Raw genomic sequence first — 15865 nt, 5'->3', positions numbered from 1 at the left:
TTTGAGTTGAAAGCTGCATTCCCACCCCTGTGCTCTCACCTAGCCTTTTTACAGACCCCTGCCATGTCTCCCCTGCTTCCTGATCCCCCTCGCCGTTCTCCACCTCACGAGGTCAGCCTCCAGCTCCCAGCTCTGACTGCTTCCTCAGATGCAGCTGCCTCCTGCTCACTGTCAAATGCCGGTGGTCTGGGCTGAGGCAGGGTAATTTCATCCCAACCATGGATTTTCAGATCCTGAGGCTGACCTGAAGCCCTGCTTTCAACCTTGAGCTGGTCAAGAAGTTGCTGCTATTCCTCTAAGACAGGGATCTAACCATACTTACACAGGGCTGGGTGGGAGCACAGACACCAAGAGACATCTTCGGTGCCCCTTGGGTACATGCTGGGCTGGAAAAATATAACATAGACCGCACAGAGCACCTGTGTCCATCCGGAGGCTCCTGTTAAAGGATCTCCTATTTTGGGGTGCATGACACCTCAGAGCCCACTTTACAGGGAGCTTAAAAATCAGCAGGAAACGTGCTTTGCCTTTCTTAACAAACGGGGACATCGCACCCATGCTGGCTTCGATTGCTCCCTGCAGAGGTTGACACCCGTGTCTTGGAGGCTGGCTTTCCATCACCTGCACACCCGGGGGGTGTTGTGCAGGGACAGGAGAGCAGCCCACAGCCCAGGAGAGCAGCCCACAGCCCTCTTCCCTGCTGCTCTGGAGCAGATGCTGGCTTGGCTGCTTTCCAAGCGTCGTTTGCATCTGGCTGGGGAGGGAAATGGGGTGCAGGCAGGGCAGGCAGCTTCTCCATGCCCAGCAGTGCCAAGCAGCTAACCCAGCAGCCTAGCAGTGGGGCAGGAGGTGCACAAGGACCAACACAGACTTCGCAGAATCCCGAAGCTGCCAGACGCAGACGATCATTAGCATGGTTGAAAAAAGTCACAATCCACAAAAGCTGCCTTATTCGGCTGAGAAGGCCTTGTTAATGAAATCAGATTGCATCGGGTGAATCCTGTGTTATGTAACCGTATTTCTGCCAGGCGTGTTTCTTGTTTTATTTGGTCAAAGGGAAACAAAGAAGTGAAAAGTGCTGATGGAGAGAGAGGAGGAAGCAGCTCAGAGAAGGTAATGAGTTTTCTTTAAAAGTCCACGAACAGCATGAAAACACAGAGGCATCCTGGGCGCAGAATGATAATGGCCCTTCAATCAATCCACGATTGATTTCACATTTCAACTTCAGATCATCGCAGCAAAAAAGCCTTTTGTGAGACCGAGATGGAGAAATCGGAATCTGCATCTCAATGGGGATGCTCCGGCCGCGCAGCCGCAGGCACTGCCAGATGAGGAGCAGGATCCTGCACTTCTGGAGACATCGGTGGCTGGTGCCATACCCAGCACCCGATAACGGGGTGCCCGCACAACGCCTGGCTCTGGAGCACGACAGGCTGGCACATGGTTTAACGCCCTTCTCTGGTGCTCCCGTCCCCTGGGCCCTCCCGCAGCACAGCCCTTCGCGGTCGTTCTGCTGCCAGCGACTAGGAGCTTCAGGTTAAACAGGCTTGAGGGACACTGTAAAGCAGCGGCTTTCAATTCCTTCGTTTCTATTTGACCTCACCATGACTTTCATTTGCTCAAAATAGCAATGAAGGACAAACTCTGCTCAGTGCCAGTTCCCACCATGATTTTGTTCCCCAATCTCCGCAATGCAGAGAGCGAACCGATGCGAAACTCCAGTCATTTAACCCTCACTCTTCACCCTGAACTCTTATAGGCATCCAGAACCTCCTATTCCTTTGGGGCACTTAGGCTAGAAATCGGCTCTCACGCGCCCCAGTGCATCCATGCTTCAGCTCAGGAGCTTTTTCCCATGACTGTGTGTGCAGTATTAATGGCACAATACTGCCTAGGCAGCCAGCAGCCCCGGTTTTAGCACCCCAAAGGCTGCCACGAACCCAGCAGACACTCCTGTGCCAGCACGCTCTGTTTTGGTATCTCACCCACCTCCCACCTCACAGACCCCCAGGGTGCACTCACCAAAGGGGACGTCACCGAAGCGGAGGGAGGGTACATCGAAGTGAAAGGTGGGTCCGATGACACAGCCCCTGCGGGGATAAAGGCAGGCAGAGGAGGAGTTGGGGTGGTGAGGGAGGAGGGCAAGGCACTCGGCTCCATCGCTCTGCACCCGTGTGCTCAGCATGGCACCCCTGTGGGCTGGAGGCAGCCAAAGCAGGGCTACCAGCAGCTGCTTTGGCTCAGGGCACCAGGCCAGGTATGATCCTAAGTTACTGCTGGCTGGATGAAGGACACTAAATGAGTGATGGCCCCGTGCCTCAGTTTCCCCATCTGCAACACGAGAACTCAGAGGTGCCCACACAAAAGCAGAATTACTGTAACCAGCCTTCCCAGCTGCAGGTTCCCTGCTTTGGCATTTCCTAGCTGGAACTGGTGTTCCCATGGAGCATACAAATGTCATTTTCTCAAAGGACCTTGATCGCACAGTGGAGGATTTTGAGACCAGGGGAGCCCTGAGCGCCCATTGAGCAGCACCAGAAGAGCAACAGCTCTACACCTTGGACAAAATCATCAGCTTGTCGCCAGTGAACCAGCTGACCCATCCACAAGCAGCACATCTTGAACCACCAAACGTGGGCATCCCAAACCCAGCACACCTCCTTGCCCCTCCACAGATTGAGCAGCTGGGCTCCAAATTCCCAAACTCACCAATGTCTGCTGAAATCAGTACCTGGAGCTGCACAACATAAATTACTTTACTTCATGGTTGATGCCAATCATCACCAGCTCTGCCAGTTAGTTAAATCTGGGGCCACAGCAAATAGTGCCTTCTAGTTTTATCCACAGGCCTACCTTCGTGCCTGTTCTGCAGACGAACGGACCCCAGCACCCTGCAGGAGGGACCTGCCTTCATCCCTACAGCCCTGTTTCCACCATCCTCTGAACACCAAAGAAATGAGCATTCAGGACCCCATAAGGCTGGTGTCCCAGCAGAAGAAAAAATAATCTGTGGTTTAGGCATCTTCTGATTACGCAGTCAGGAAGCACACAGAAGAACTATCTTTCAGGAGTTTCAGTCCAGTGCTAATTCTCGATTCGCAAAACCCCATCAGTTCCTGAGAAGCAGCCAGTTCACAAACTCCCACTGCTGATCAATTCCCTCCCCGGGGACCTCGTGTGATCAGCCCTAACCTCCCAAGCCCACGCAGCTCACTCTGAACAATGCAAAGGGAGCAGACGTGCTTACCATCACAGTCCTTGCCGGGAGATGATGGAAAACTACCTCCAAATGGGGTATCGCAGCGGACACTGCCAGAGCAGAGCCCTGCCAGGCTCAGGCTACACCTGCCTGACTGCCTGAGCTCTGTACACAACAGCCGATAACTGTACAGCTTGCAAGAACTGGGGAGAAAAGCAGTGGTTTTGGCAACAGCTTGGTCTTTCAGCGGCATTACTTAATGCACGTGTGCAGGGAGAGCAGGGACTCTGCAGATCAGGAAGGATAACACGAGGTGGGACAGGAACCACGTGAGCTTTCATCCCTGCTCCTTCCTTCACAGCCCTGTGTCCTGCCAGCCAGATCTCCTCCGAGAACTGGGAAGTTTTCTCCATGGAGGACTAAAGTCGGTGCACAAAGCCTCCCGAAGCAAGATGCTCAGATTGAGCTGCTGGGTGGACATCTCACAGGAGTCTGCAAACAAGCAGTGGGAGCTGTGGGGCTGGAGAAGGAAGGATAAGGGCTGGGTAGGGGTCCTTGAAACAAGGGAAATCAAGAGGTAGATGCCACCTCAAGGGAGGAGTAGGGTGCACCAGGAGCTCCTGCTGAGGGACAGCGGGACAGGAGCAGACAGGGAGGCTGGGGTAACATCAGAGGGGTTGCAAAGGAGCCATCATCCAGGACGGAGGAGTAAAAGGATGGGGAAGGAAAAAAAAAAAAAAAAAGGAAGAGCAATCCTCCTTCACTGAGCAGCGTAGTCTGCACTGAGCTTAGGGCTGTGCTGGCAGAACAGGGCAGGGAGGGACCACAAAAAGGGGAAAAGTGCTGGCACTGGGACTGCAGCTCTGGGAGGCAGAGCATCAGTGGAGAAACCAGAACCATTTCATGCAGCTGGGGGAAAACAGGAGAGACCAATCCCACGGACAGCCACCTCCTTCAGGAGCACGGCCATAGCAGGGCAGAGTGGGCATGAGACAAGAAAACCTGTACAGCAGCTGTGATAAGCACATCTTCACAAGCAAAACCTGCCCTTGCTCAAGGAGAAAGCTGCTTATGCAATAACATCCCATGACCAATTTGGGGGGAGGGACAGAGGAGAATAAATTATTTGATTGTGAAATGTTCCCTCTTGATTTCCAAAAAAAGCATCACTTTCCCTCCAAACACAAAGCCAACATAATTGTTTCTCTACCAGAGGTCAACAGACCTACTCACCTCTCTCTTGCAAAGTCATAACCTTCCTGCTCTTTTTCACCTATTTTCCCTTTCCTTTGGTAAAAATGACTGCAGGCTGTGTTCATTTCTCCATGCCTTGCCCCAGTGCTCTGGTGCCTCCCAACAGCTGCCCAGTAGGCAGTGCCAGCCCAAAGCTCCTGAGCACCCACCATCAGCTTTCCTGCCTCCATCACAACATCCCACCAGCCCATGGGAAGGTCTGGCTGAAATATGGTGCTCTGGTCCCAAGAAGTTAGCTTTGCCTCTTCTATTTATTTCCCCCGGTTTTGCATGGTGGGCTTATCTCCTGTAATGGCACCAGCCCAAGGGATGCTGCCCAAGTCCCCGTACTTGCTGCAGAGCTCCCTGTCTGCCGCATCAGCACTTCCCTGGCTGCAGAAAGGAGGTACCAGAGCCAGGAGGAGTTCTTGTCCCAACACATCATCATTAGACGTGATGTTGAGGCTGCAGCTCCCTGTTTTGTATGGATTATTAACGCAGGGTTTTAAAAACACTGCTTCTGGCTGCAAAATCACTTCAGCTGTCTCCAAAACCCTACTGGCCTGTGCTCACAACCTCGCTTCTGTGCCAAGGGGCCACAAAAGAACCCGACACCAAATTCTGGGTCCTGGAGAAGTTACAGTGCTCCTGGCTCAGCCATGAGAAGCTGCTTCCCAGAGGGACCCAAGGCTTTTGGTTAAAGGGGGTGTTGAGAGCACGGGAGGCACAGCCGTCCCTCTTGCAGGCAATTACACTTCTGGCAAACTACTGCAGGATTCCAGGCTAGGAATTGGACACCAGCATCCCCACACTGAGCCCCCAGGCACCTTTTTTCCCTGCGCCACCATAAGATGAGGTTGGTGGGATGTGACTACCCAGGGACAGCAGGCAATGTCACTGAGCTCCCGTGCCTGTCCTCACCTGATGGTCAAGGTCACAGGCTCGGGAGACCCGTATACGCTGAACCTGAACTCTTCACTGAACTGGCCCAGGATGGTGGAGCTGAAGGAGATGTGGATGACCTGGAGCTCATCCGGCATGAGGATGCCCTCCCGGGGGAGGAAGGTGAAGCAAGAGCCCAGAGCGGTAACGGGAGGCACCAAGTTAAAGAGGGCATCGATGGCTCCTTTGTTGAACAGGACCGCCTGCAGCAGCGAGAGAAATGGAAGCATGTAAGGAACCTTCCTTTCTTACAAAAGGTTGACCTGCTTTCTAGTCAAACAATTAACATCTGTAAAAGGCAGCTGTGTGCTGCTGCCTGGCAGAACCCAAAGAAAATACAGCAAGACAAATTCCGCCTTTGGGCTTCCCATGCAAATGGGAGGTATTTCATAAGAATGGAACAACTCTGGGTTTATTTTTTTCTTTAGTCTGCCAGTTCCTCAATCTGCTCAACCAGCAGTGTCAGGAAAGGATGAGACTGAGGTGCAGAGCAGCTCTCCCTGTTCAAGAATTTCTCTTTACAAACAGCCATAGCCATTGCCTAAGATTTTATTGTTGCGTAGACAAAAAAAAAAGTTAATTTAGAACCAACATCATGTTTTGTAGAATACTCAGAGACCTACCACCTCGAACATGTGACGATCCCTGGGCACCTGTAGAGTTCTGCGAGATGCCCACGTGTGCCTGGGTGCTGGTGGTGTCCCCAGACGCCCTGCAGCAAAGCTGTACGCTTACCGACCAGTGCGGGGCAAACCCTGCCCTCTCCACGCACTGGTCTGTGAACGTTGGATTTCTTTTCCCTACCTTTTGCCCTCAAGAAATCTGCTGGAAAAACTGAGACAGACGCATAAAAGTGTCCTTTTGCTTTTTAATTTTGCAGCTGCTGCTGAAAATATTCAGGTATTCAAACCCCGCACTGGTACATTGGACACTTATAGAGCCCGCCTGAGCTGAGGTTTATCTCCAGTCCAGCTGTTTAGGACAGCACTGACTAACAGCATCATCGGCTTATTCGTCTTTTCTCAGGTAATAAAAATAATAAATTGATATAGAGAGAAGCAATAAGGTATCAGCATTAAAAATGCATCGAGCGCAAAATATTTTGGTAAGAAAACACCTCAACATGTCCTTCCCTGCCACAGTCAAGCTTTTGAAAATGTCTGGCATGATGCATTGCCTCATTTACTACCTCTTTTCAGTTGCTCTCTTTTTTTTTTTTAATTTGAAAAAAAAAAAATGATGCTATTGGTAGGGCAAATCTATGGAAAGTTCCTCGGCTTCTTTTGCAGAAAGGCTTTGTTCTTTATAGAGCCAAGGAGGCACCAAATCTGAAGCTCGGTGAGAGGCAGCAGAGGGTGCTCCCTGGTTCTGCACAAGGACCAGACCTGAGCTGGGGACTGGGTGGCTTCCACTGCCCAGGATCAGGCAGGATGTGCTCCACCAAAACCTCTTTGCACTGGGTTGCACTTCAAATTCCTTCTGGCTGCTTTTCAACAGCCAGGGTACAAAGGCATGTGTCATCCAGGGCTGAACCCACAGCCTCTGAACACTTACCCTGTCGACCTAGTGCTGCTTTCAGGTCTTGAGTTTGTGCACGAAGCCTCCCAGCTGCCCTCCAAAGGTTACCAAGAGTAGGAGTGGGATTTCACAGACAACACGCGCCTTCCAGACCCCACCAAAAGCACCCAGACTCTGCCCGGCCCCCTGGATTTGAGCAGTGCGTGGTGCCACCTGCCCTGCTCCCAGCCACAGAAGTGCTGTGCAGATACCCAACACAACCTCCTCCAGCTCACCTCGTAGCTGTGGGCTGATCCAACGAACACCTTCCCGATGTCAAGCTGGTCAAAGCTGAAGCGCAGCCTGGGCCCTTCGCCTTCCCCTTTGACGCGCAGGGGCAGCCTGGTCTCTCGGCCTGGGGAGAGGTTTGGAGAGGTTTCCAGCTCAGTGCCATCATTCCCTCTGTGCCCCTCAGTGCCAGTCCCTGTCCTCACGTGGGCAGGGACCAGCTCTGGATGCTCCAGCAGAAGACACAGAACCCCCCTCCTCCCTGTGGGGGTGCACAAAGAGTGCCCCCTTGGGACAGTCTCTAATGCAGCCATCAGCTCGTGCGCGAAAAAACAACGCTGAACTTCACATGTCATCTGCAAGCTTCCACCCATGAGTTTGGGTGAGGCTGAAACCCATTCAGTGAAGGCACAAAGATCATGAAACAGAAGCAGGGACAGACACACACAGCCCACGGCGAAGCCTCCCCGGAGCCCCCAGCCTCACTGCAGGAGTGCAGCTTTACACCCAAACTCCAACATGCTCCTTTGCTTCTGTAGGGCTGCTGAGGTGACATAACACAGGAGTTTTTGGTCCAAAGGTCGCTCTGAAACACTGGAGCAGTCCAACGTGCCTGAATCCTACCTCGAGTCTGGTCTTGGGTCTCCCTGCTGCCATCCCATTCTGCACTGAAGGTGAGTAGCAGAAGGAGGAGAGGAAAGTCCTAGAGCGATGCTCACCATTTATTAAAGATTAGGGTCTGAAGGTTGTGTTTTTTTGTTTTTTTTTTTTTTTTCCAAGTTCTGCTGCACCATTAAAAATGCCCTAAATGACTTGCTATGGGAAAGAAGGACCCAGATGCGACAACGTGGTGACGGTGCCACAACTTGAAACACTCTCCTGGCACAGCTATTTCAATGACGCCTGACTTTTTGATCTCACAGCCACGAGGTAAGGATGTTTGATAAAAGCCCAAAGCCAGAAAGCAAGAGCTATGCAGCTTTGTTGAATTTAACGTTTTTTAAATGGATACAGCCAAAGGCCAGCCGACAGCAGAGATGAGAGTTGTGTTTCACAGCTCAGACACTAATTGGAGGGCTGTGGATTTTCTTTCACAGACACGGTAAAGGAGGCAGCATTGGGTGCTCACTGTCAAAAGATTTCTCCATCTGGCATCACGAGTGGCTTCATTTTCATTAAAAACTCTAGGTCTAAACCACCAAAGCTTTTAGGAAATGGCAAATGCTTTCAAGTGATGAGCTTTTGTCCATGATCACGCTGCGAAGCTGAAGTGCATGCACCTGAGCAATGTCTCCTATGGCCACTGCCCCTGAACGAACCAGATCCTCCTCCTGCAGGATGTCCTCAGCCTCTCCCAAAGGCCCACGGAAACCCTCCTTTCCACCCTATGCTGGTCCTGGAGCTTTAGGAAATAATAGAAACTTTGCTCTTCCTCCTTGCAGACCAAAGTACAGGCAGCCTCGCTCAGGAGGACCGAGACTAAAAACAAGCCTCCTTTTGGGCCTCAACCCCAAATCCACACCCGATGCTATGGAGTGAGGATTTGGATCTTAGGAGGGATAATACCTGGGCACATTGCACAGGGTGTGTAACCCAGCACTGCTTCCAGACAGTCACCTCCTTGCTTCCAAATCAGTGCAAGTGGCCCGAAGGCACAGGACTTTGCTGTCAAAATCCTTAACTTCTGCTGCTTATGACACCTGTTTTTCTGCTCATGGAGCAGCCCCATGTTTTGTGGCTGTTTTTGAATGTGATTTTCATCCAACCACATCGATAAACAGAGATCCACAGCTTCGCATCACACGGCTCTGCCCCTGGGCTCATCATATGGGGCTTTGCTCCTCCAGCTCTCATGGCCCAGGCCTGTGAGAGGCTTAAGGGTTTTGGAATAAATCAGTCCTAATACCAAGCCTAATACATTTCTGAGAGCAGACAAACCTAAAACTGAATGATGTTGTGCCTCTGAGCCCCCATCCTCTTCTGCGTGCTTCCTTCCAGCAACTCAAGAGCCATGGTTTTATTTGCATGAATAACTAAAGGTTCATTCTGAGCTCAAATATTTGCTGAGAGCAAATTTCAAATCACTTCTTAACCGCCAGGTTTGCGGGTTGCATGATGCTGATCAATTCTGTAAACCCCCTGATCCACCAGGACCTTCCAAGCAACGCAAGGAGATACCTGCAGAGAAGCGGAGGCCAAAACACCTTCCCGTGGGGTGTGAGATCCAGCTGTGCAATGCACGGAGCTGCACCGGGGCAAAACCTCCACCTATTCTCAGCTAGGGACACGTGGGCCACCTGCAGATTGCGCTCCTAAGGGACCTGTGACCAGCATCCAAATGCACAAGGAACAGCCACGCTTCTTAGAGGAAACAAAGCAAAACCAACTAACTCCTTAGCTGAAGATGGCTGTTTCTTCTTCAAACTCTTTCTGCACCGAGGAAACCTTGACTCTGACAGTTCCCACCCTGATAGCACAGTGAATCTGCTCTGGTTTTACAAGGAGGGGGTCTCGGCACAAGTTAAATGACCTCCTCTAAGTCCTCCTGCAAGGAGCCAGTGGAAGAGCTGAGCTCTCCGTGGGCCCATCGGGGGAATGAAAGAGCCAGCTCCTCTTCCCAGAAGCAGGCTGCTTGCCCAGCTCTGTGCCCCAATCTCCCAGGCTGGCTCCAGGACTGCACGCCAGCAGCTTTCCTCCCTCTCTGCTGTGGAGCAGCCCTCCTGGTGCAAACCCTGGAGATGCCTGCAGCAAAGCGATGGACGCCAAAGCAGGAGCGCAGCATCCCCTGGGAGACAACTTTTAAAATAAACCCTTCCCTTCCACATCTCTAACAACTGCAGCTGGCGGGCAGGAAGACAGTTTGTTAACACAAGCCCTGTGTAATTACTGTAGGTGGCATTTGCCAAGCAAACCCCGTGCAATTACTGTATAAATAAAAAGCTGTTCTGTGACATTTGTATCCGCCAGCTCGGAAGGGAACAGCACAGAACAGCCTGGCTGCTGGAGGACCATGGCCTCGCATCTCTTCGATGGGGACAATGTGGGGAAAAAATGATGTTTCCTTTCCACTCGTGGAACATAACCAGCACCATGCAGAGCCCCAGAGGAAGGGCAAGGCCACCAGCACAGTGGGCGAGGGAAGAGGGAGAGGGGAGCCGTACCTGAGATGTCGCAGAAGACGGTCTGCTGATAGACTCTAGCTTCGCGGGGTCTGAAGATCACATTAATTTCAGCTGAGGAGTTTGGCCAGATGTCTCCCTCCTGAAACAGAAGTGGGCAGCAAACCGTTTATATCTCCAAACATCACCTTTCTCCTTTTCAACCACAGCCTCGTAGCCCATATTCATGCATCAATGAAGAGCAAGGAGCAAGTGAATGCTTAGCAACAAAACTTATCAAAGATTTTGGTATCGGTTGAAAACACCTGTTTCTAAATCCCTCACCTCTGCTGGCACCTGGCAGGGGCATTTTGTTAAAGATCAGAGAAAGGAGCTGACAGTCGGATGTGGCCTGTTTGCCTCTGCAGGATGCACACCCTCTCTGTTCCTGAACGCAGGATCAGACACAGAGATGGCATTTGCCTACAAATCCGCACCCTCTTTCAACCCCCCCAAAAAATAAAAAATCAGGTAAAATAGCTTTTGTCATGCTCTTGCTTAGAGGCATCCTAAGCATCTGACTTGAGCCCTAACATTGCCAGTGCTTCTTTGTACATTTGTTAGCATAAATGCACAGTTCTGACAATTATTATAATAATACCCTGCAAGGGATGAAGAAATTGGCTTATCGAAGGAGACAAAGAGAGCAGAGTTATTATTCTATCAACAAACTAAGGCCTTAATTCTGCTGGCTGCTGGGTATCCTCAGTACTTTGTCCAGAAGAGTCCTGAGATGACAGGAGCCTCTGGCACTCCTTGGGCAGAAATATTAAGCAGCCGTAACGCTTCCCATCGACTCGGTGCTTCGAGCTCAGAGGACGGTTCTTGCAGAGATCGAAGAGACGCGGCAAGTTGTTGGGCTGCAGCTGCAAATGTCTCCCAGAGCACGCAGCCTGCTCGGAGAGAGCCGCATGGAGGAGAGAGCAGGCGGGGAGGAAACCTCCTCTGACACCAAGAAATCACCGCCGCCACAGCAACACGCACAGCCTGAAAGCACAAAGTTGCTTGGCTTCTTCTCCAAAAAAACTAGAAGCGAGATATTTGCCAGATCCTGCTTCTATCCAGCAAGGAATAGGATGAAGACAAAGCTTCCCTGGGTTATTTCCTCGGGGTCTAATCCAGATCCTTGCATAGCACCACTGGTGATGCTGAGATCGCTGCTGGCACACTGATGGAGGACACTGCTGAGAGTGGTAGAGGTGCTTGAGGTCTTCATCTCATGCAGGGGCACAAAGCAGAGGTGGGCACCGTGCCCTGAGCCTTGCAGCCAGAGCGCAGGGAAGGTGAGGGATGCCCAGCAATTAGCAGCAGCGAGACGGACCTGGTTTCAGAACAGCCCAGCTGGCTGCAAACCGCAGAGGGTGCACGAAAGAGATGGGGCAGGACCAGTGGGACTGGGGGAGAAAACCAATGGCAGGATCCACAGCAACCCCAGCTGGCTCGGGGCTGGTCCAACTCTACTGTTCCTTTGCTTTGCTGTAGGATAAAATTGCCAACACAGAAACAGCAGCTCAGCTGCTCCGTGCTGCATCACCCTTGCTGGCCCGGCACCAAGGAGTGCCTTGCACTTACCTCCTGATTTCTTAAACCTGATCCTTAAACTGTGCAGAAGCCTTTCCGTTTGGTGTGGGCTGATCAGCAACACCAAATGCCTCCTGTGAGAGCACCCGAAGAAACCAGAGGCCAGCATCCCCCACCACCTCCACACCAAGGCCGAGACCTCCGCTATGGAGCGGAACCAAGGGAAAATTTCCCCTGGGTAGCCCAGGCATCACCTACCACAAAATGAAATTCGCTGGGACTCCGTGGTTGTTGTAAATCTTTGGAACATGTCTGGAAAAGCAGGCTGAGATTTTATATCGATACCCGTTGTAGCAGAACAAGTTCTCCCTGAGCCCAACCACGCCTGGGAAGCGAGAGCGCATCCCTCCTTCCAGAGACCCAGCAACAAACTCCCGTGAGTGTAATGCGGCAGAACCACTCTTCCAGGCCAGCCACCTGGCAGAGCCCAGTTTTGCTGCTCACGGCCTGCCTTACGCACCAAAATCGGGCTTGTTGGCCCTGTGGGCACCTCGGGGCAGTTGGGTTATTACTCAGCGGTTGACACAGGCAATACATCTCCCGTTAATGGAAGCGAGCATAATACAATTCATAAGCAAAAAATGAACCTAAGCAGGAAAGGGAGAAAATTAAAAACCCATTGGCCTGATGAATATGTATCTGCAAACAACAGCGTGGTTTTCTAGCTGAGCGAGTTTAGCTGACTGTGGGATTCGACCAACTCCGAGGCCAGCACATCTGTGATGGAAATAGGGCCGACGCAGCACCGGGGCTCAGCCCTGCAATATCTCATAGTAGGGACAGGCCCGGCAGTGCACGGGGACCCAGGGAGGTGGCACAAAGCCAGAAGGGACAGGAGTGGGAAACCACTCAAAAACAGCACCAGGAGATGTTGCAGCTATGGCAGGGAGGAGTTCAGGGAGAGCCCCTGAAAAGACACGTTCCAAAGGCTCACTGCTGCACAGCGGGCAGAAGCTGAGCACAAGGGTTTGGCCCCCTGCAGAGCCCTGCTGGGGTCCCACAGCACCACCAGCACTTCAACCACAAAATTCCAGAGCCCCAGTGTCCCAAGGAGAGCTCCTGCTGTACAGAGGGGATAAGGGCTGACTCCTCAGGGCCTGGATGCCTGGGTGTGCAAGAGAGGCAGCAGCATTCCCACTGCCCATAACTAGCTTGGATAATCTATTGGGAGCCTGGGGATACGAGGCAGAACAGCCCAGGTTCTCCCCCAGCCCCAAGTTTTGTGTCAAAGGCAGGCAGGGGCACCCACTCTTCCACAGGACAAGGTAAAATCCTTCTCCAGTCCTTGCACAGCACCAGGGGTGCACTGGCCCCAGGAAAACAAGGATCCACAGCACTGCATAGCCCGAGGAACAGCCCCAGCACCAAGAAGAAACACCTTCAGCAAGTACCTGGGAGAACGCTGCGAATTTACGTCTCCAAACAGCAAGGGAGTGGAAATGAGTCTCCGCAGGCACTGCTCTGAGTGACTCGGTTCCTGGTGGGATGATTTGCGGGACCACCGAGACCACAGCGACTGCTGCAATACTGCTGGGATGTCCTCGCACACTGCACAATTAATCCACGGGGGGCAGCCCAGGGCTCAGGGCAGACATTGTTTTACAGCCTAAACAGGTAAGGGTGCAGCACACTACCCTGGTCGTGTCCCTAGCAAGGGACATCTCCATAAATCTGAAGCGTGGTCCCGTCCCAGCATAGGGTCAGATGAGATGCCTCCAAGGCTCCAGAGGAATCAAGCCCAAGGACTAGCAGCAAAACCCAGGCTCTATGCACCAGCACAGCCCTCCAGGATAATTCTGAGCAGAGTTATCAGTGTAGCCTTGCACTCACCCTCACGTGCAAGAAAACCTTCATCAGCAGTTAACAGACACATCTCCTGATGTGAAATCACCCTGCTGCAGGATGCAGCCTGTTTTCAGGGAAGACTTTTGGAAATCCATCCACAGAAAACTTCCCTGTTCTCCAGTTAGTCTGTAAGCCAGGCAACTTGACTCCAAAGGTGGAGGGCAAGAAAAAATTACCAGTTACATTTTATTCTACTGTTCCACGACTAAAACAAATTCTTTTAAGACAGTCATAACTATTCTGGGAAATTCTGGTCATTTCTCCCTTCGTTATTGCAGAATGTCAGACTATAAAGCTAGAAGATATTATGAGTTATTTCTCCTGGGAAATTAAAATAGGCTGTTGAAGAGGTTCCTCACCACATTCCTGCTACCCCTGGGAAAACAAGGGCTGCTGGTTAAAAGGATATGCTTCATTTCCCACCCTTTCAGGCTAGCTGCTGCAGGCGTGCCTGCCTTGAGAGCTCCGGAGCGAGGGGTCTGCTGGGCTGGTGTGCTGTCTGCAAGGAGAACATGGAGCACGGGACCCTGCTGTGGTTGTTATCCAGGGCAGGAACCCAACCCGGGGTGCTGCAGACACCATATCACAATGCTCAACAGCAGCCTCAGGCTGGTGGCACCAATTGCAGAGGATGGACACATGATGGTGCAGCACAAAAACTGCAGCGGCTGTGCCCGGAGCGATGCAGCGGCACGCTGGGACTCAGAGGCACACGTGATCTCCATGCAAGAGCCCAACTGCAGATGTTTGCAGATCTTTTTTCCCCCTCCCTCAGCCCCTAAATGATGAGAATCTGCCAGTTTCCTGACAGCCTGAACAAGAACAAGCTGCTCCTGAGAAGTTCACCAAATCTTCTGCCTTGTTTTGCAGAGGGGGACGTGAGCCACAGGAAGGAAGTCACTGTTCAAAGCAGACATTGACCCCAAAACCGTGCTGGCAACAGAAGCACTGAAACAGCACCCAAGGTGTGTCCTGCTAACAGCTGCCTCTTCCTGTAAATAGCTGAACCCACTGCGGGCTGTGGGACGCACCAGTGCTCCCAGCAGAGCCGGTGCCTTCTGCTACAACCTGCAGGAACCTCCCTGGGCATGGGCAGCAGCTTGGTTCCCCACCTGAGGCAGGGAACTCCCATGCTGCTGCCTCCTGGCCCAACCTCTGCCTCCACAGCACGACCTGGAGATCCAACACCTGGAGATCTTGCAGACCACCTCCATCCGCTCCCAGCTCACACGTGGTGCTGAGGAATCACCACCAGGCAAGGGCACGACAGCGATGGCTCATCAAGGGCAGCACAATGGTAACAAACCCATGCCCTCCCTTTCTCCTGGTTTCCATTTCCAAGGAGTCAGCTCCCACGTGTTTGCAATGTGACTTACAGCCAGGCCGTGGTGGGCAGGATGCAGCAAAAAAGCAAGGACTTTGTCCTGCGGTAGCCACCTGGGATTCTACCGCAACTGCTTCTGCTGACATATTGCGAGTATTTGCAAAAACAAATTAAGCCAAATCTGAGATGCGTTGGGGAAGTCGGAGTTGTGTAACAGCTTGTTTCCCACAGGCTTGGACGGCTGCTCAAAATGTTTGTCGTCACATGGTAGCTCCAAAATCACTGCCTTCTCTTTGGCAGTGTTATAATTTTCATCAGCTCGTTAACCCTGTGCAGACTGAAGTGATCTGCCGCAGCTTCTACAGGCAGCAACAGCTGAAAATACCAGCAGCTGGTGATCAACGTAGGCAGCAAAGCTCCTGCACGAACTCCACAGAGCCATCCTGCCCAGGAAGTTCTCCAGCCTGTAAGCCTCCACCAGCTTCCTAACCACTGGAAACAATTTAAGGACTTTAAAAAATGAATCAGCTTTAACCCATCCTTCCTCCCATCCCTGGTCACAAAAGGGTTTGGTAATTTCCACTGTGATAGGCAGGAAGAAGAGAGCAACCCCTACTGATGGCCAGAAGGTCTGTGGAGGCATCAAGGTCCCAGCCTGGGGCGTCCTCTTCATCAGGTTTACATGGAAGAGCACAGAGGGTGTCTGCCAAAGCAGAGGGGCACGGGGCCATCACCAGGGAGGAGGCTGTGAGTCAGTGACGGTGGAGTTTCAGATTCTGTGTTTGATAAAGAGGACAA

The 15865-nt window shown here is 52.1% G+C and overlaps 1 protein-coding gene across 12 annotated transcripts in view; it reads right to left on the bottom strand.

Annotated features, from left to right (window-relative positions):
* HYDIN (HYDIN axonemal central pair apparatus protein) overlaps nucleotides 1-15865 on the bottom strand; it is a 129432-nt gene that overhangs the window by 76523 nt on the left and 37044 nt on the right. For all 12 annotated transcript variants that reach the window (XR_010834391.1, XR_010834390.1, XM_067004278.1 and 9 more), the window contains exons 10-13: nucleotides 10321-10420; nucleotides 7168-7286; nucleotides 5354-5577; nucleotides 2023-2090 (exon numbers count right to left, since the gene is read on the bottom strand). Coding sequence is in view for 10 of the 12 variants with exons in the window: in XM_067004278.1 (XP_066860379.1) it covers nucleotides 2023-2090; nucleotides 5354-5577; nucleotides 7168-7286; nucleotides 10321-10420 (511 nt within the window). In the remaining 2 variants the exon portion in view is untranslated. The remainder of the gene's footprint in view (nucleotides 1-2022; nucleotides 2091-5353; nucleotides 5578-7167; nucleotides 7287-10320; nucleotides 10421-15865) is intronic.

Source organism: Anser cygnoides, chromosome 12 (genome assembly GCF_040182565.1).
Source record: "Anser cygnoides isolate HZ-2024a breed goose chromosome 12, Taihu_goose_T2T_genome, whole genome shotgun sequence".
Taxonomy (NCBI): Eukaryota; Metazoa; Chordata; class Aves; order Anseriformes; family Anatidae; genus Anser; species Anser cygnoides.
The sequence above is the reverse complement of the archived record's forward strand: the minus strand, read 5'-3'. Positions and strand labels throughout refer to the sequence as shown.